Consider the following 20,526-nt stretch of genomic DNA (forward strand, 5'->3'; position numbering starts at 1 on the left):
ATGGAAAATTCAAGCGGACGAAATTTGATTCTGTTAGGCACTGGGAAATAAGTCCAGTAACATTAGAGGCTTATGTTTGTGTATCAACCCTGAGAGAATTTACAGTGCAAAACTCAACAACTCGCCCAATACATAATGTTATTAGCCTCTAACTGACCACTTCTGTGTGTATACACACGAAACCGAAAAGTCATCCATGTATCGACAAGCTACCAGGTCACCGAAACATGGAATCTACACCTCACACGAAACACATGTATTCATATAATCAAGCATGCATGCATGTGTGTTTGTGCAACTGAAAGCTACGAGTTGTTAGCAAGCTAACCTGCTGCATCTTTTCTCTCTCTCAACCTGGCGTTCATATGTTATTATGCAGTTGGGATAGCAGTTGCTGATTTGCAAGTGCGAATGCCATCGTAAGAGCTACTGAGATTAACACCCTTGGATCCCACATCATATGTCGAAAGCAACCTCCTCTGCATTAATTTATACAAGTAATCGGTTCAAATACGAACTGGAACATGGTTTAGACATATACTGTCTTACGTGCCAATAAGAGGGAAAAGAACTTACATGAACCTCAAACTCGGGGCTCTTCAAATTGTGAGCAAGGTTTTTCATCAGCATCACCACCTGCAAAAAGAGCCAAACAACGCTCATTCAGTTGACCATAAGCTTTTAAGCAACGGTGAAGCCTCTACCTCAAACACACACCCGACCAATATATTTTTTTTCTTTTTCAGAATATTAACATCATATTGGGTGACATACTGTTTCAACATTTATCGGGTCCATCTCCTTCAGTTTCTGCTAGTGCCCACTTGCACTGGGGTCAAAGACACTGCCAATGAAAGCATACACCTGAGAAAAATCTGGCAAAACTGCATCAAATAGAAAGCAGAGTTTATGAGTTAAAGGAGAATCCATGATGTGAATCAAAAAATATTAACATCAAGAAAGATTTTGGTTTATATAGTGTTCCTAGTACTCCGGTGCGAGAATAACACGGTCCGGTAATGTCAGTATCAAGCTCAAAGTGGAAATAAAAATACAAACCTCTAGATTGCTTCCCATGATCCCCTCGGGCAATTGTTTCACCAACTGACCAAGTTCTCGGAGTGCTTTCATTACTACTACTATAACAAGTGTTGGGTGCCAGATTTGGTCCGGAAAATATAGCATCATCTAAAACAATACAAGATCCATATGTTATTATACTTTTGAGATTCGAGAGGAAGAGAAAAAGAAGAGGACACAAGAAAGTGCAGGAACAGTTAAAACCTTTAGTGGCTTGAGACATGGTGAAAGGCGGCAGAGAGTCATAACTCCAGGAAGGCCAAGCTGGCTTGGTAATTGGATTTCCGAGCACAGATGATGAATCTGGTTTGTAGGTATAATCATATTCAAGCAATGCAGATGAAGATTGAAACGGTACTTCGACTTGGGGTACAATGCAACTGCGACGAATGCAGACATTACCGAGGGTCAATTCAAGATCAACAACTGATCAAAAAAGAATACAATGATACCGAAATGGTTGCCGTATACCTACCATTTTTCGGTGCTTTTTGTGGGTAGGGGTGGGCTGCTTTCCTTTTCGGCCGAGGAGGCACATGTTCAGCTGTCCAATTTTTCTGAGCCTTTAGGAAATACTTTTGGGCATGGCTACGGATCTGCCAAGAGCATCCATTTAAGTTTTCAGTGAAACATAGCCAACTAGCTGGTGAAGAAATCATAACATTTTCTTTTAAATTACCTGGATTACTGTCTTGGACCCAACAAATGCTTCAATCTTCTTCCAATCACAATCAAATCTAAAAGTTGGTAAATTGATCAGTAAAAACTACAACAGCCTATATATATATATAGCGCAATCATCCAAGAACTGGCTGCTACCCGTATTCACAAGAAAAGCCCCTAAAGGGAAGTACCCCAAAAAGAAACAAATTCATACAAAAGAAAGAAAATGAATTATAATTTTTTGAAACAAAAAATGAAAGCAAATGTACCAGGTTTTATATGCTGCAAACATTCAGCATTTATAGTCTGAATGGTTTCATTTGTTAATGCACAGTGAAGCGATATAAGGTCACTTGCAGCCAGTAAATCATTAAGCGTATCCATTCGGCGGGCAGCAGGTGGGAATGCTATACAAGACACACTTACTTTTCCATTTTCCTGTGAAAAGAAGATTCGCAGGACATTTTATTCCAATTGAACATCAATTTAACAGAGTGAATGGAAAAAAATTAAAATGTTAACTAATATCTGCCTATCTTTTACCTCCACAATATCATAATAAAACACACTCATCTTGAAGGCTAAGCTTCTGGAGGCCAGAGATCGGGCCGACGCAGATCTACCAACAATTCCCAACACTAGCCCTCGGCACCGCCTCATTCCCCGACAAAGAGGCTGAACTGATCCAAGCCAACCGGAAGCGGATAGCGCGTGGCGAGAGAGCAAGTGCGTCCGACGGAGCAAGCCCAGAAACAGCGCCATGACAGTGTCCGCGATCTCCTCAACTCGAGAGGCATCGACATGGACGAGATGTAGCCCGAGGTCAGCGGCTAAGGAGGAGTCGACTGCTCGATCCGAGGAGCCGAGGCAGAGGATGAGGTGGTAAGGACGGAGGCGACGCTGGGCAGCTCGAGAGAGGTAGGAGAGTGAGTGGAGGAGGACAACGACGGCCGCCTCAATCTTGCCATCGTTTAAGCAGCTGAGGGGGACGTGGTGGACGAGCGCGACTCCGGCTAAGGACTCTTGTTCGAGGGAGCAATCTTCGATGCAGTTGAGGACCAAAGGGAGAGGCGCGGGGTTGTCGCGGTGACGCATTCCGGGAGACGATCTGAGCATAGACGACGTCGTAGCGGTGGTGGTGGTGATGTTCATCCTCGTATCCCTGCACTGACACTGATTGTGTGTAGGAGTGAGGGATAAAAAAATGTCTGCGTGGGGGTTACTGGTTAGGGGGGTTATGGGTGTAATTTCGGGGATTTTGAGGGCCTAAATGGGACTGCAAAAGTATCTAGTCGTGCTGTTGTTTGTTGTAGCTCCTCAGATTCTGGAAGAATTCCAAACCCCTTTCATTCGGGAGAGTATGACCGACTATTAATTTCCAAGTTTCAGTTTAAGTCCCTCTTTTTGGCAATTAGCATAGCAATTGGCATGAAATATTTTAAGTTCTATCGCATTCGTTATGCGATAGTTTAGGCTATGAAATTTATATATAAACATGGCCATTCAACTGCCGACGGCATTAGAGAAGGTGGTGGCAATTTCGGAACGAGAGCTTGTAAATCCCGACCATATTGTGGATGGTTATTCATGAAATGGTTGAAGTCAATAGAACAGGACAGTCAAACGATCGATTTCTCGTGATAAAAATGATACCGAATCATTAGTTTTGAAACATCAAGTGAGAAAAGATAGACTTACTCAAATATTAGTGACCATTTAGGTAATTAACCCTTTATTTATTTACTTATTTTTTTTGGAAGAGACTCTTGTATTTGGCTTGTTTTTCTGAATCGAATGGAAGAATTGCTAAAGTTTCATACAAAACATACAACTTCTATATTACCTACAAAAACAACAAGCATATGATCTTCCGACAGACCATCCACAAACCAACTGCTGAACAACTATATATATAAAAAACAGCTAAATTTACAATCCATAGTCCAGTAAGATGCGGAGGGATTGAAGACGTAAATACTATTGCCGTGAGCCGATACTCGAGAGCAACTTCACATCTCAAGCAACAAATTTCTGGCCTGCAAACTTGACACCTTCCAGACTGCTATCAAAATACTGGAATATATCCTTTTTCCTTTATAAATGAAGAGATCTGTCTTAGAAAAACCTCCTCCTGATATTCCGAGTAGTTACTTGATACGATCGCATAAGCAGTCCAACTCCGACCCCAACCCCAAGGCACACTCCGAGGCCGATTCCAACACCAACTCTGACTCCGGCATTGAACCATGAAAGTTGGCCATCCTCACCGGCATACATTTCTTCGGCGTACTGACTCTGTCCAATTTTCCCATAGGAGTCGTAGTCTCCACCATCGGCATCTGTAAGCTGTACACCACTACAAGTATAAACAAATTGGCTTGCAAGAAAAAATAAAATGGAAGCTATTACGTATTTGAATGAACACACTAAAGAAGCACATTTCATTATTCCCATTGTTATTTTGAAGTTCGTAGTTACAGAGCTGTGTCATCGTAACAGGTAGATGTTGCTCTTATGTCTGCAGAACTTTACAAGATTATATTTTTCACCCCGAAAGTGAATCTAGGAGACAAAATTTGAATGGGAAAATATAGAAATTAGATTACGCAGCATAGTTGACAATACCCAAAATCAAGCCAATAAGCGGCCAGCAACACCTTAATATTCTTCTACCATTCTTGAATCGACATTCACTTTATTAATAGTGATTCATATTTTAAAATGTTGAGAATAAAACCAATTATAATTCACCTGCAATTTCCGGTGTCTAATGAACCCATCGCCGCCCTTATCGTTCCCTTTCCCGAGCTCGTCGTCCTCGGGGATTGCATCCAACATCCAGTTAAACCTCGATACGCCATTCTTCTGAGGGATCATAAGTAGAGTCTTAGTCAATATAACCGGCGTACCAGCACAACACCCCGCGATATAAACTTCAATACCCGCCGCGGAAACACCCATCTCGGGCTGAAAAAAAGCCGATTTCCCAAGCTCCGTAGCCGCTGCCGCCTGATAACAGTCCATGCTCCACTCTCCTTCCATCCTTTCCAACGACCCACACAACAACACTTTCTTTTCATCCTCGTAGGCCTCGAATTCAACCCCGCCCGTGACGCGGACGCTATTGGTGCTCAAATAAGTGACCTCGGACGCTTCCCGGTTGATACGATAGCGCCGAAGGGTAATGACCGCGGAATCGGAGGCCGGCACACGAGAGCCATTGATCTCGAGGGAGACACCGATCTCACGGGGGATGTGGCAGAGAGTGAGGTGGTCGGGAACGCTGTCGACAAGGCACGGCGCGATTCGAACGTAAAAGAGGCGGATTTCGAGCCATACCGAGGAATGGTTTATGAGATAGTAGGAATTCGAGGTTTTCTGAGCTAGAATCGATGAAAGATCATGCGGTCTATGATCCATGGAGTAAGTTTAAGAGAGGAGGGAGAAAGATAGAGGGAAATTATTGGGAATATCGAAAGATGGAAATTTTAGGGATAACCATGAAGACAACAAAAATTGGAATGCCAAAGAAGCGAGATCTGATTGGGTAAATTTCAGGGTTTGGGATTATATATATTTTTATTTTTAGAATTTATTTAGGGGATTTGTTATGAATGTGAAGTTAATAATTTGGCAATGGCAGTGGGCAGGAGTAAAAGAGGGAAGCGAGTCAAATAGAGGAACCGTCTGTTCCTCTGCCTCAGGGAAGCTTTGACGGAGAGGTGAGAGACAAATGGGTTGAAGACACGTGTGTTTCACTTGGACAGGATCATAGACGGTTTTATAATTATTGATTGCTTTATCGGTTTTGTTAATATATCCGATAAAACGTTTCTGATTTTATTAATTTTCTACTGATTTTATTATTATTTAACATTTTTCCAGAAATATTAAAAAATATTAATATTTTAAGTAAAAATAATAATTTTTTATATAATTTTTTATCAATTTTACTAAAAAATAATAAAAAACAGATAACACCATTTATTAACCTTATATTAAAGTTGTCTCCCGTAATATTTCACACTTTATTATTTTGACGGAATCTAATGGGAAAAAAGAATCGGTGGAATCTCAAAAAGAATAATAATTATTTTAAGGGTAAATTACTGAAAAGATAACTTTAGTTTAGTAAGCATTCACTCTTGGTCATTGAATTAAAAAAAAGTAATATTTTATTCGTTTACATTGTCGTTTTATAATATTTTGGGTCAATGAGACATTAAATGTCATTAGCCTATATACGTGGTACATTAATTAAAATAAATTAATTTTAATTTAACTAATAAAATTTAGTTAAAATATTAATTTAAATTTTAAATTTTACATAAAATATCATTTCAATATTTGAGACTTTTTAGATAAAATATTAATTTAACTCTTGAATTTAATCAATTTTAATTGTAGTCAATTATTGTCGCTGACGACCGTGGAATCCAAAATTTTTAATTTATTATTTTAGTCGATAAATATAATGTTTGTTTCATCGACTATAATTTTTATGTTTCTCGCTCTCTCCACTCTTACAAAGCAAGTTTTCCACTCATGCATTCGAGGGGAAAGGAGTTGATTATTATTTTTATTAAGTTAAGGTGATTATAAAATAGTATTTGTATAAATAATTTTAATCATTTGACAATAAATATAACAATCACTCTACTATAATCGTTGATATTCTAACTCTTATATCTGGTAACAATAACGATTAATCATTATAATTCTTTAATCATTTAGCTAATATAATTCTTTTAATCAATTAATCAGGGAATTGATTGATTTGACTGCTCAAATTTTCCCATATTAGTGGGACTGTAAGCTTTCAACAAGCCAGCCGCCCACGCTTATCATTATAGATTTAGAGGAATACAAATCTACGTGATGGCTACTGATATGAAATGAAAGGAGGCTACTGGCATAAATCTCGCTGCTGTCGTGGGACCATAGCAAACATATAAGAAATTAGGGTAAATTATAAATTTGACAACTAATTTTTTATATAATTTTTATTTTACTCAGTGTACTTTCGAAATTTTAGATTTACTCATTTAACTTTATAAATTAAGGTTTTTTAGCACTCTGCTATTAAATTTCTCACGCCGTACATTCAAAAATTTCAATTTTTCTCACGGTGAAAAATGATGTTATGATATTGGCTACCTGCGTTGCCATCACGGTTGCTTGCGACTATTGATGTTGCTGCTGCAACAGATGAATTAATTAGTCGGCAATGTGGAAATATCTGGTTGTAATTGACGATGGATATTTTACCTTTAGGCGAAGGGCAGCCTGCCACTGGGAATTTGTGTGTTTGACAGTGACAATGTTGTCATCGAAAGGCTTTAGTAAGGAAGACTAGGATGTTCTACCATGTCAGCAATTTTCGATATTCCCAATGTGAAGGGTTACGGGACTGTTTTTGGGATATCCACGGAAACATGCCAGATGTGAATGGTAGCCATCGCCAGTCATCCTTTACTGTACTTCTGCTGACCGTGCTCTTTTTGAATCTTCACCTACCTCCCCCGCCAACCAAAAATCTTCCACCACTGTATTTGATTATCAGATGCACAAGGGAATTGCGGCTCAAAAGCTCTGAATAATAAGCCTGTAGCCAAAGATGGGTCCTCTAGAATTTGCTTTACGCAAACATATATCTTAATTGTGATTACACCAAACCTCAAGGGAACTTTATGATTATACAGTCTGTTTTCGATGTTTCATGATATTTTCATTAATCTCCACGATTCAAATTAAGTAGATTCATAAAAAAAAATCTAACCGCTTTTTTCTTCCTTCTCTCTTTTTCCTTTTTTTTTTAACAATGGGTCAATTTTATTGATAATATAAATTTTTTAGTTTTATTTAACTGACGGCGACACCGGTTTTAATGTTGGTTGTTGTTCGTTGGTTTTTTTTTTAAATTTTTTTTAATAAGAATAATTATATCTTTGTGATATGTTATCTGATTTATGACACATTTATCTTTGCCTTTGTGGCATATTTTTTCTCTACCTTTTGGTAGCTTACGGTTTTTTGCTGTTGTTTTTGTTTATCTTTTTTCTCAGGTTAGATTTGACATCGTCATGACTAATCGAGATGACACTTGTTTGTTATCATGATGATTTTCTAAGTCGTTTGACTCTGATTTGCGATTTGTCGGTGGTCTTTCAGTAGCTTCATCCCATTTTGTGGTTGTTTACTGATACAATCAGATTTGTTCATATCTTTATTTTATTCGAGTTTTTTTGTTAGGTTTTTTTTAACCTTTTCCTTATTTGGTCATTTTGTGATCTATGTAGCTAGTTTTTGTTTCAGCGGTAATAGGAAATGTCATAATTATATTTTATGTTTACAGTTATGCTTATAAATTTTTAAATTTTAGATATTTTTTATTTTTAATAAAACTAGCCACTTTCTATCCTAAAGAAAAAAACTGGAAATGATTTTCAAGAAAACGCACGAGGCCGCAGCAGAAATAGAGTCCAGCCCAGCATTGTTGGAGACGTAGAGACGTGCGCATGCTGAGGAGAGTAAAAAAATAATACCAATCCACAGCAAGCCGTTTCTCCTCCGTCGAAAGGACGAATATCCAATGTTTGAATTCAGCTCGCATTGTACTTTTGACTTTATTACATTGTCTCTACTTATCAAATTCTCTTTGCTTCCTTATTCTTAGTAATTTTCTCGTTCTTATCTTGTTAATGATGTAAATTTATGATTTTTTTTTTATTATCAAGGATCTCTAAATTACATAATTTATCGTAACCCCTGATAACGATAAGGATGCTGTCCTTTTAGAGTATCCGGTGTCGTTTAAATCATGAGATTTTTGCTTTCCATCTTTTAAGAGAATTTCAAAAACACCTCGATTGAGGGGAGCATGACCTTGGATTGCGTCTACTTATTATGACTTACGTGGATGTCGACCAGCTGTGAAACTTCTCCCAATTGGACAAAGATTCAAGAGGGATCCAGTTGAAGGATTTGAAAACTTAGAGGCTTTGATTAGCAAAATGAATAATAGTTAGGATGGTCTCATGATCTCCATAATAAAGGGTCCACGAGTAAAAGATACTACCAATTGAATTAATAAAAATACATTATTATTTTATGTTCATTTTCAAGACAACGATATTTTTTTTTAATATGATGCAAGTGTAAGGTATTGTCTATTCAAAGATAATTCTAAATTCATAGTACTCGAACTCAAATCCTTAAGGAATAACAACAATTCATTTACCACATAGGTCACTTGATTCGTGTTCAATGCAATAAAATTTAAATAAGATAATTGAACTTATCAAATGGTTCCAGTGATTAAAGGGAGTGATGTTATTATCCTTAGAGATCTTAAATTCAAGTAGTTTCATTTGTAATATGTATATACATTATTAATAATTAAGAAAAATTATAAATAGATACCACTTTATAATTACTCTAAATTATTCAAAAATAAATAAATAAGATAACACATTAATAATATTATCGATATAATGCTCTAACAATATTATATGTTGTTAATTCGTATTATTAACCCATACATGTTTGGTGACATTTAGGGATGGTAATTTAATCTGAAACTGATGGGTTTCGATTGACCTAATCTGATATGGTAAGTTTTTTTAGAAAGAATTTAGGTTCAGGGTTTGGGTCAAATTTTTTAAGGGGTGAGGTCGGGTTCGGGAAGAGGGTAAAAAAATCTGACTAGACTTAATTCGGGGATAATGTTGTAATTTATTTAAAAAATATTATTTTTAAATTAAATTCTTATTTTATATCAAGTATGGTCAGATTTATACTCTAAAAATCCGGATCATATCGAAATCATATGGCTGATATATATATTTTGGGTAGGATTAGATTCAAATGAAGGATATATATTTTTGAATTGAGTCGAATTTAGGTGGAAAATACATATTTTCAAATCAAATCAGATTAATCAAAAATCGGACCCTAACCTAACTCACCCGTTGTGATCCAGTGACACTCCCCTTAGATTTGAAATCCAAATTTTTTTCTTATGGACAATAATAGTATCGAATATAAATATTAACCTCCTAGTTAGGGATGAAAAAACAAATTAACAATACAAGCTGGACGGCAAACAGAAGGACACGCAAGTCAAGATTTCGTCCCGTCTTTAATGTGCTATTCGGTGGGTTCTAAACTCGTCTGATATGCATATGCACCGGTGTCATTTATTGAATAGAAGGATTGAAGATGCAAACAACTGCAGAATATGGTACGGACATACTGCTGGCCGTGGGGGCAGGTTGTCTCTCGCCTTCCAAGAAATAACTTGTGTGTTTGGTGCACAAAATCAAAATATTTCAATCACAATTAACGTGGACCAATCCACATCTCCCACTTGTCTCAATGTCACAACTTAGTAACCTGCCTTTTTTTTTTCCTTTTTGCGTTACTGATATACGTGTGTATATATACCGTAATTATCAGGGTTTTTTTTTTATATTTGGAATTTTGTATAGCGAGCAAGAATTAGGTTTTTTCCCACTAAGTTGAAAACCTCTCCTTTATACAAGTAACACCTGGACCAAATTTTAGGATATTTTGATAGCGGTAGGTATATATATAACAAATACGAAACAACACTATATTTATAATATTGTACATAATATATTTTGCATTTATTTTTATTCATAGTCAACATCTCATAAACAACTAGAGCAAATCACTTGTTTATCATTATCATTAAATAATAAATTTTTTGGTACAAATTAAGAATGGAACATACAATGTAGTAATACCACGAATGCACACTGATATCCCACAAAAATAATGCTTAACAGCATTGACTTTAATGTGGGAAAAAAATGAAAGAGTAAAAAAAAGGAAAGAAAAGGGATTAGTACTTATTGGCGTCAGAGTAAAAGAGACCGGTAATTAACTAAATCAATCTGAGCCATGCTAATCTCCTAAAAATGAATTATAATCACTAGCTAAACTTTATTAATTAGGCATGCATGCAATGCTACGCAAGTTATGATTATAAGGTTTTCAATTCAAGTCCTTGTTCGAACGAGGGGCGACTGAGGAATCGGGGAATGAGGTGAAATCATGCGCGGGGACGAGAGATTTTCGTCGTATAACCTAACCGAGGAGAAGCTAAGGCGAAGGTTGTGTTTTTTCCAGTGCTTAGACTTCTCCGATACCTCGCCTTTTTCCTTTCCTTGCAGCACGAATTGTCGGATTCTCTCGAGTGCTACTCCGACCGTCTCATCGTCCATGTTCGCGAAGCAGACACGGAACCAACCGGGCTCCGAGCACTGGAAAGAAGAGCCTGGTGAGACATTGAGTTTCACTTTGTTGATAATCACACGCCAGAGCTCTATTTCAGCCTCGACAGTTTGTTCTTTGAGGAGTGGTCGCATGTCCATCCAGAAAAACAAACCGGCGTTGCTTTTTAAGCTCGAGATGCCGACGCGTTCGAGTCCTTTAGTGAACACATGGTGTCTTTTGGCTAACCTCTTAGAGCTCTCTCTCATGAAATTCCCGATAAACTCGTCGTCGTTCAACATCGCGGCGAGGAAAAACTGTGTCTCAGACGAAACCAGTCCGAAACTCGACATCTTTCGGGCGCAGTCCATAACATCGTCGTTGAAAGAGTAAACGATGCCGACACGAAAGCCGGGGAAACCCATGTCCTTGGATAAGCTGTAAACGATGTGGATCGAATCACGGTTGCAATCCATGTCCCGTATGATCTCGGCAATGCTGATGAACCGGGGAGAGCTGAACACCGTGGCGGAGTAGATTTCGTCGCATACGAGGTGGATGTTCTTGTCGTTGATGAAACTGACCAAGCTTCTCATTGTCTCTTTGTCGAGGACCGTGCCTAAAGGGTTCGAAGGATTGGCTACAATGACGCCTTTGACATTAATGTTCGATCTCTGAGCTTTTTCATAGGCTTCTTCTAAGGCTGCTCTTGTTATACGAAAATTGTTCGAGCTTTCGCAGTCAACGGGAACTATGTCCAGCCCAGTCCGCCATCTCAGATCACGTGCGAATCTGCATAGTAAAAAAAAGACTAAATTTTTATTTGAATTTGAGTAATTAGAGTCAAATTAAAGGTCTAATTTTTAAAAATTTCTACAAGTGATAGGTCAAAGACAGAAGTCTAATTTACTTAATACTATGTTTTATATTAATTAATATTAAAGCAAATTGTTAATTTTTTATAGAGCAGCGTGAGCTTGACCTAACCATATTATCAAACCATTTTGAATTCTTGGACTTTAGAAAACAAAAGTACGGTTTATACATGTGTACATATATACATATATATATATATATATATATATGCATACGTATATATATATATATATCACCTACCCTGCATAATAAGGTGAAGGCACGAGAAAAGCGTCGCCGGGGTCGGCCAAGCAAAACATGACAGTCTCGTTAGCACCGGTGGCTCCGCCGCTCATGACTATACGGTCCGGGTCAAATGTTACCCGGTTTCCGCCTACTCTTCCCATAAACTTCGCAACACCCTGACGAAGATGCCGCCATTAATAATTAATTCTTCACTGCTTTAAAAAGTAATAAGAATGAATGTTGGGAATATTTTGTTCATATATATATTTATATATACCTCTCTAAACTCCTTGAGGCCATGATAATCCTGAAAGTTGGCGATATCTCTGAACTTATCGATGCCTTCAGCGGTGCAGATGGAAGCGTCTGGGTTTTCCAGGATCCACTTTTCAATCAAATCAAAGCAAAGCTGAATGGAAAAAAAAGGAAGAAAACGAAAGAAATGTAAGATAATCGCTGGAAAAATCTGGGTCTGGCACAAAAAAAAAGAAAAAAAAAAGCGATGAATATAACAGCAACCTGATTCTCTGCAAGTCCCATTTGAATGACCCCATGAGGATTATGAGTCGGATGAAAAGGGTCGCTATCGTAGGCTTTCCAGCCATCAAAATAGGGCGAATCCTCGCCGTGTCGGTCGTTAGTGGCTATCTTGGACAAGAGCTGTCGGTTGTTTCTCCTGAATTCCATCGGTTGTGTTGTAGAGTTGAAAAGAAAACTCGGTGTGGGGGCAAGAAATAGTGGGTGAAAAGGAATATTACTGTCTGTCGTGGCAATTAGTAATATTGAGTGATAGAATGAACAAAGAATTGTGGGGGCAAACGTTGATGGAATTGTGTGGTATTTATAGGCCGATGAATTAATGAAAATGAACAAAGTGGTTCAAAGCTTTGATTTGAATTAATGAAAATGAAAATGAAGCCATCTCAATAGACAATAAGCATGCGAGGAGTTGGTTCTGGGTCCAACCTCTTCGTAATAGCTTGCGTCTTAGATGTGATATCATGCACGTGCAAAACAAACTTTTCTAATCTCCAACTTTAAAGTTTTAAGAGTTAATAAGAATATACGAACTCAAGGAGTAATTCATATTCGATGTATGGAATAATAGAATATTTTTAACCTTTCTAATACAATTTTTTTCTCAATTTTTATTTTAGAAGCACCATGCTTCACTTCTTGCTTATTCATGTAATAATGAATTTGAGGTTAAATTTTATCATTTTTTGTAATGAAAATAAGTATTTAAAAGAATAACATTAAGTGTGTTTGAGATTTGAAAGTTCTATCTTTGATTATTTAAAAGACCGAGTTTAATTTTTCTTCTCAAATATTCTCTTTTTTAAAAATTTACTCCTCTGCGCCAATACCATACTCGATGTTTTTTTTATTCGAAGCACGGTAAAAGAGCGAATTTTCAATGTGAGATTCAACTCAAAACGTTCCGTTGATGAAATTTCCCCGAAACATCATAGGAGAAAACATGTTCTCAAAGTAATTGGTCCACAATCAAGGAGACTCGTATTTTTCTTATTACAACTCATCCGCCCAATTACTTCAATGGTACAGCTCACTGTTACCACATTTTTCAAAGTGGATAAGTGAAGAGGACCATAGTTATTTAAAAATTTCAAATTATTATAGATTTTAAATTTTTTTTATATATTTTTATTTTAAATTTATTTTCTATTGAAATTTTTAAAATTTAAACCCATTAATTTAATATAAAATTTTATGTTTCTAGCTTCCCACTTTCCAGCTTCAACTCGTCCTCTCCATGTGGTTCATCAACAGACGGCAAAAACTTATCATCTATATAAAGTAAAATGTGTATTTCTCGCATGGTTTGACAGGATTTAGAAATTAAAAAATGAAAGTTCAAAATTTTAATACTCGATTCTAAAAAGATTCAGGTGTGCAAATTTTCTTATTTTATTCCTATTACCATTAGTAAATTAAACTAAATTTAACAATTTTATCAAAATAATGGGTGTGCAATTTTTTTTCCTATTCTCATTAGTAAACTAAACTAAATTTAACAGTTCTCACAAAATAATGAGTGTGCAACGACTCCCCTATAGAGCCATGCACACCCGACCCTGATTTGACCATTAAAGCCAGTGGCAGATGTATATGGAGCTCGTGGGCACGTATCCATCCCGAAATTCGAATTTCTTTATATTAGTTGTTCATTTTACTGAAGTTACTCATCCTAAAATTTTATTTTTTCCACCTCGTACGATTTTTTTATTATTAATACGCATGTGCTCACCCTGAAAATATTTTTAAATCACCCACAAGTAAAAATTGGAACCCATGTTCAACTAGCGTCGTGTAAAACTAAAAGCAGCCCAAACGCCTTGAATACAGTTATAGTAAACTTAATTTTTATTTTTTAAAATAATATAACTAATACAAAATATTATATATTTTGAATATAAATTATAAAATAAACATAAAAAGCACTTTGAGTTTATATTTTCAATTGATATTTATTTAGCATTAGTTTGGACCATCATACTGATTTTTTTTTCATATTAACGCAATTGTTAATTATATTTCATGGTTGAATTTTGATAAAATTACTTTGTCAACGTGTCAATATTATTATATGTATTTTTATTTTCGTATTTATGGTGTTTATCCTTCGCCCCGGATAATTTTGTTTATTTATTTTATCATTTTTAAATTATTTTATGAAGTTTTAACTATATACTTGTATGGTCATATTTTAATTTTTAGCGATTAGTTTATGTATTATTTTACTTTTCAATGATTAATTGTGTATTTTAATAATTTTAAGAGAAATGGTCTATTAATGTAATCAATGTATCTTATTTTTTTATAACTAATTCTTAAAATATTATATTTATATTTTATATAGGCTTAATACCGAAATAAGTATCCAAATTATACAATTTTTCCTGAATAAGTGTTTAAAGTATATTTTTTAACACATCTAGGTGCCTAACGTTACAAACGCTACACATTTAGGTGTTCGGACCGTTAACGGTGTTAATTTTCCCGTTAAGTGACACGTGTCACAATCTGGTGCTTTTGAAATTTATTTTTTAAAAATATTATTACAATTATAAAAAAAAAAACTCTAATTTCTCTTAAATTATATTAAAAAAAAACCAAAATACCTAAAATCCCCTAATCCTACCCTTAACCCACCTCTGTCGCCTTTTCCAACAACAACCATTGTCTCCGACGTAATCCTTACCATCCTCTTAAGCATATGCCGTCGTAGTTGTTGTCGATTGATCATCGAGATCGCGTGGGATTGTGATTTTTATCATAGGGTTCGTGGGGTATAAAATGTCGATTCGTCGTCAATCAACAGTCGATCGATCACGATTTCATAGGGGTTTTAGTCGTCGGGGGAGATAAGGCCTGGTGGAGCTTCGTCGACGACAAAGAGCTACAACCTGTGTGGATTTAGGGGTTGAAATGAATATTTTCAAAGATTTAGGGTTATCTCAAAATATTTATGTATGTATGATTTTTTTTTAAAAAAATTCATCAAATTTTTAAAAGAACCAAATTGTGACACTTGAGAAATTAATGTTGTTGATGGTCCGGGCATTTAAATGTGTAACGTTTGTAACTAAAAAATAGTTTAGGTAATTATTCAGAAAAAATGGTATAATTTGGACACCCATTTTCATACTAAGCCTTCTACTTAACAAAACTCGCTATATCAAAACCTGCCGTCCTCGTTAATGGGATGTGATTGTTGCATTAAAACGTGATGCATGTTTTTTTCGTAGGCAATGACCCAAAATAGGAAAACCGAACCGTGTTATGTTAATGTATTATCAATATATTTTGACTTTCCAGTAGCCATTGTCAAGCAGAAATTTAATTAATAGCACGTTGTCGCACACTGTCACGTGAAATCTTTTTACATTCTTGTAATTGAGATTAGTTAGTTATCGAATTTTGGTTTCTTAAACATTGTTATAAATATGTTGTTTTAGTTTTGATCATTTGATAATGAATGCTTAAATACCCTAAGATTGATCGTTGGTCCTCCAATCCGGGATCCCTAGTGTTAAATATTAGATGGAATAATAATATGATTTGGTGTAAGAATAGTTTTAGTCCTTCAAATTTATACAGTTTATCAATTTGGTCCTAATATGAAATATTTCAATAAATTTAATGTTCCATATTTAAAAATTTCATCATTTTAATTTTTGTTCCACTCCTATATTATTTGTTCTTCTTCTAGAAATGTTGTATTATTTTTCCCGACATAATAGCAATTCAACAATAATTTGTTGTTGTTTGAGGTCGAATACAACTATTCAACGATTGCTTTGATTCAATGAGCTCGTGTGGTTTAATAATATAGCAAAAAAAAAAAAGTACTAAATTGATAGACTTCTATAACATCAAGAATGAAATTTATTGAATCAATACAAATCGATAGAATGTATAAATTTGAATGACTAAAAATGTTATTATACCGAGTCGTATTAAATGTTCGTTTTTAATTTTAACGACAATTTCAAACATTTGTAATAATATTTTAACTGAATGACTTGATTATAACTTTTAAAGAGAGACAATGATCTATTTATTATCAAACTCAAAATTAAGTGAGCTTAAGATTTATCCAATATATTATTTTACTAGATTCGGTCAAAGTTTAAAAGTAAAGACTTGGACAAAACTATACAATCCGCATTAGAAATTCGATTTCAAATATTTGACTGGTTCATATATATATATATATATATATATAGAGCGAAGGAAATGAAGTCAAAAGTCAATACTTTGAAGGGTAGAAGTATGAATATTTCATTCCATCTTATCAATTTGCTTAAGGAAGTTCATCTTTTATCTTCATTTTTTCACTCATTTCAGAAGAATGGAAATCATAGTGTCAAATTTCCAAACACAAAATATAAAAGAATATGATCAACATAATTGAACGTGTTTCGAGGGTTAGAGCCCTTTGTTATAACACTGTGTGGACGGTGACAGTCAGGGATAGACTTAGAATTTTATATTAAGAGAATAAATTCACAAAATTTTAAGGAGAACAAGCTCGTCCCCTCTCGGTCCGTCCTTGATAGCATTAAGGAGGCAGCTTTGCACTGATCCGGTTTGAGATGTGAACCTATGTTGGTATGTAAGAGAAGTGGCAACTCTTTTTCTTTACAGATATCCACATTGATTTGGTTTTTGTTTGATTTCTAAGGACATGGTGAGTATATTAAGTAAATATTAAAGTCAACGAAGGTTTGATAAATCTGTGGGAGATTAATATCTTTTGACTTTGGGGGATCGTTTTGCTTGGGGAAGGAGTACAGCCGACGGCTCTTCAACTTCAAACCTATTTCAGATGTTGACTTTGAAACGTAATCAATGTCTCTTTGTTATACGGATAAAGTAAGTCTCCTTTTTGTTTTTACCACATTTTATTAACTAATTACTACGTCACAATATAAAAAAATGTTCGTAGAGTCTGAAGTGATTATAAAATAATATTTTTTTAAAAATAATTTTTTAGTCATTGACAACACACGCATCTTATGAAACGAGCTTAACCACTCAAATCTGAGACTTTTATAGAAAACACCTTATGAGTTCTTTTATTAGTTTTGTTATGCTTCTTAACAACAAATAATAATTAACTCTTAACGACCGAAGCGATGTCAAAGTTAACTCTTCCATTAGCTGGACCATAAGGAAACTCATGAAAATTAGAAGAGAAACCCTCCCAAATGTTACTGCTGACACCACGAAAACAAAAGAAATTTGGGATAATATTAGACTTCATAGAGACAAAGTTTCCTGGCATAAAGTGATTTGGTTTCCTCTTCACATCCCTAAGCTAAGCATAATCTCATGGATGGCTATTATGGATCGCCTTCCTACTCGAGATAGACTAATTAGAATGGGAATTATTACTGATAGTCTTTGTATTTTGTGCAATGAGGATCCTGAATCCAGAAATCATTTGTTTGTTGACTGTATTTATGCTACTTCTCTTTGGAATTCTATAATGAATCTTTCTAGCATGAGAGATACACACAGGTCATGGGAATCAAGGATTGAATGGGCTACTCAAACTTGGAAGGGTAAATCTCTCCTTTCCACCATTTTGAGGATCACATGGACTGCTTTTATATACTTCATTTGGGAGGAAAGAAATAGAAGACTTTTCAACAAAGGATCCAGAACTGCATATCAACTTCTCACGTCTATAAAGGAGCAAGTTCGAATCAAACTCAGTGACAAGAATACTAACAGACTATATTATGTTAATACTAGATTTTGTAATTATTGGGGTATAGACTAAGCCTTTTGTTTGTAAATATGTGTTTATACTCCTAATAGGGATGACTGTTGTACCATGAACCATTCTTACTTGGGTAATAAAATCTACTTATCCAAAAAAAAATAATTAACTATAGCATGTTAAAATATACACTATTTTTTTATTTGTCGAGTGTATTGTAAAATTCAATTGACATCCATAGCAGGGAATATGAACAGGATTACAAGGAAGCATCATCTTGATCAGTCTTGGCATCGTTAAATCTCACCATGAGAAAACATAAATAAAAGAATGGCCAAGAAAGAAAACGAAAAAGTGCAAAAAAAGACAGATAAAAACGTGTCATAAAGGTAAATTATTCTTATCAAAAAATTAAGAAACAAAGAGAAAAGAGAATCAACGGACGGAAACCAATATCAAAACCGATGTTGCCCTCGATTAAACATAATAATAAAAAGTTTAAATCTATAAAAAAAAATCAACACAAAACTCTACAAAGATAAAAAAAGAGAGGGGATATATATACTACTTTTAATCATGATTGTATCTTATAACTTGATATATAAATTTATTTTTTTATTTACTTTTGTCACATTTTTAACTAATTATAAGGAATATTTGATTTCTTTCTATTAAAAGATTCATTGATTATTGTCTGTTTAGATGATTGATCGAACTTTTAATAATCAAAACATGTCTGATGGGGTGTGTGTAGTGAATTATTTTTTAAATTTGTTTTATAATACTTTATAATTATTAATTATAATTAGAACATGTTTGGATATATATTATTTAGTGATAATTATACTTCATATTCGAAACTTAGAAAAACAAAACATATGACTAAATCTTTGAAGAGATGAAAGGGACCAAACTTTAACAGGAAAAAAAAGAACATTACTTGACGTTTGAAAAAAAAATTGAACATAAATAATAATAATAATAATAATATAATATCAATAAATATAATTAATATTACAATAATAAGAATAATATAAATTAAAGTAATATGTAATTAAATGAATCAAACTCTTCTTTTTATATCAATAACTTATTAATTTAGTGGGATAAAATATTAAACACTTGAAAAAATATTAAAATATGTTATTTAATTTAGGGTAAAGAACGCAAATGATTATCCGATTATAAAATATTGTTTTATTAAGTAATTTGACTATTAAAAGTTACGAAATGATCTTTTAACTATAAAATTCTATTTTGTTGAGTCATTTGACTATTAAAAGTTACAATATGGTCACCCGACTATTCATTATGTTCCAAACTAGTCATTTTCCATTAAAAATTAGTTGTTTAAGTTGGAAGTTGAGATGATGATTGAGATATGATAACCGTTTAAGATTTTGAGATCAAATTTTATCATATAACGTCAACAAGTTAACGTTCTGCTCAGAATATCGTTAATTTTTAATGGAAAAAGACGAGTATGGAACAAAATAAATAGTCGAGTTATCATTTTCTAGTAATTAATAATCAAGGAACTTAACAAAACAAAATTTTATAGACAAATATTCATTATATAACTTTTATTAATCGATAGATTTAATAAAAACACTATGTTATGTTCGGAGGCCATTTACTTTCTTTACCCTTTTATTTATTAATTATAAAAACAGAGGGAACAAAATCTAATAGGATGAACCAATATGGTTATCCAAAACTTAGTCAACGGCTTAGGTGGGTATTGACTTTCAAATTTGAATGTGAGCGCAAGCATATCTGGATTTTTTTTTCTTTCTTTTTTGGTTGCTTTTGAGCTGTCCAGTTAGACCCGCCTGTCCGGTTGTCCTCCATTTATTGCTCTTTTGTACATCAGTTTCTGGGATGACGCCATGCACTCAAACGCACGTTTTTATCGAAATATCACTCGTATCACTAATAATTATCTGTAAGACACCCTCACATCTAATATTATTGATATAGAAATATTTCTGACACGATAATAATAAGGTGCGGATGGCGAGAAGTTTTGTCCGAGTTGACGCCACGTAAAGAAAGACACATATTGTCATCCGCGCCTTTAAAGGGTTTCTGACATTATCCGCGCCTTCCATTAGGCACGTTGAATTATTGATACTCGATAATTACCGGAGCTTAAAAGCTCGACTTTTAAACCTTCCCTCTCCCTTATAAAT

General features: G+C 34.6%; 4 protein-coding genes across 6 annotated transcripts; all 4 read right to left on the reverse strand.

Annotated features, from left to right (window-relative positions):
* Nucleotides 1-345: 345 nt before the first annotated feature.
* LOC120208088 lies at nucleotides 346-1,857 on the reverse strand. Of its 3 annotated transcripts, XM_039207447.1 has the most exons (6): nucleotides 1,556-1,774; nucleotides 1,285-1,460; nucleotides 1,060-1,188; nucleotides 759-884; nucleotides 577-717; nucleotides 346-479 (listed from the first exon to the last, which is right to left on the reverse strand). In XM_039207447.1, exons 1-4 carry the CDS (start codon nucleotides 1,737-1,739, stop codon nucleotides 804-806), a joined length of 570 nt encoding a protein of 189 aa, XP_039063378.1. In that variant the 5' UTR covers nucleotides 1,740-1,774; the 3' UTR covers nucleotides 346-479; nucleotides 577-717; nucleotides 759-803. The 3 variants fall into 3 exon arrangements, with proteins under 3 accessions (XP_039063378.1, XP_039063379.1, XP_039063377.1); XM_039207448.1 differs by having other exon boundaries at nucleotides 577-884; nucleotides 1,285-1,676; nucleotides 1,760-1,857; XM_039207446.1 differs by having other exon boundaries at nucleotides 577-884.
* Nucleotides 1,847-2,910, reverse strand: LOC120208061 (C-terminal binding protein AN-like). The gene is made up of 3 exons (XM_039207427.1): nucleotides 2,287-2,910; nucleotides 2,013-2,181; nucleotides 1,847-1,920 (listed from the first exon to the last, which is right to left on the reverse strand). The coding sequence occupies exons 1-3, from the start codon at nucleotides 2,893-2,895 to the stop codon at nucleotides 1,847-1,849; spliced, it is 852 nt and encodes a 283-aa protein (XP_039063358.1). The 5' UTR covers nucleotides 2,896-2,910.
* Nucleotides 2,911-3,555: 645 nt separating this feature from the next.
* Nucleotides 3,556-5,304, reverse strand: LOC120208087 (uncharacterized protein At1g01500-like). The gene is made up of 2 exons (XM_039207445.1): nucleotides 4,495-5,304; nucleotides 3,556-4,089 (listed from the first exon to the last, which is right to left on the reverse strand). Exons 1-2 carry the CDS (start codon nucleotides 5,161-5,163, stop codon nucleotides 3,859-3,861), a joined length of 900 nt encoding a protein of 299 aa, XP_039063376.1. The 5' UTR covers nucleotides 5,164-5,304; the 3' UTR covers nucleotides 3,556-3,858.
* A 5,316-nt stretch (nucleotides 5,305-10,620) lies between these two features.
* LOC120208090 (1-aminocyclopropane-1-carboxylate synthase-like) lies at nucleotides 10,621-12,768 on the reverse strand. Its single transcript, XM_039207449.1, has 4 exons — nucleotides 12,601-12,768; nucleotides 12,359-12,490; nucleotides 12,097-12,257; nucleotides 10,621-11,772 (listed from the first exon to the last, which is right to left on the reverse strand). The coding sequence occupies exons 1-4, from the start codon at nucleotides 12,766-12,768 to the stop codon at nucleotides 10,767-10,769; spliced, it is 1,467 nt and encodes a 488-aa protein (XP_039063380.1). The 3' UTR covers nucleotides 10,621-10,766.
* Between the last annotated feature and the right edge of the window lie 7,758 nt (nucleotides 12,769-20,526).

The sequence above is a fragment of the Hibiscus syriacus genome, unplaced genomic scaffold (genome assembly GCF_006381635.1).
Source record: "Hibiscus syriacus cultivar Baekdansim isolate YM2019G1 unplaced genomic scaffold, ASM638163v2 tig00015910_pilon, whole genome shotgun sequence".
Lineage (NCBI taxonomy): Eukaryota > Viridiplantae > Streptophyta > Magnoliopsida > Malvales > Malvaceae > Hibiscus > Hibiscus syriacus.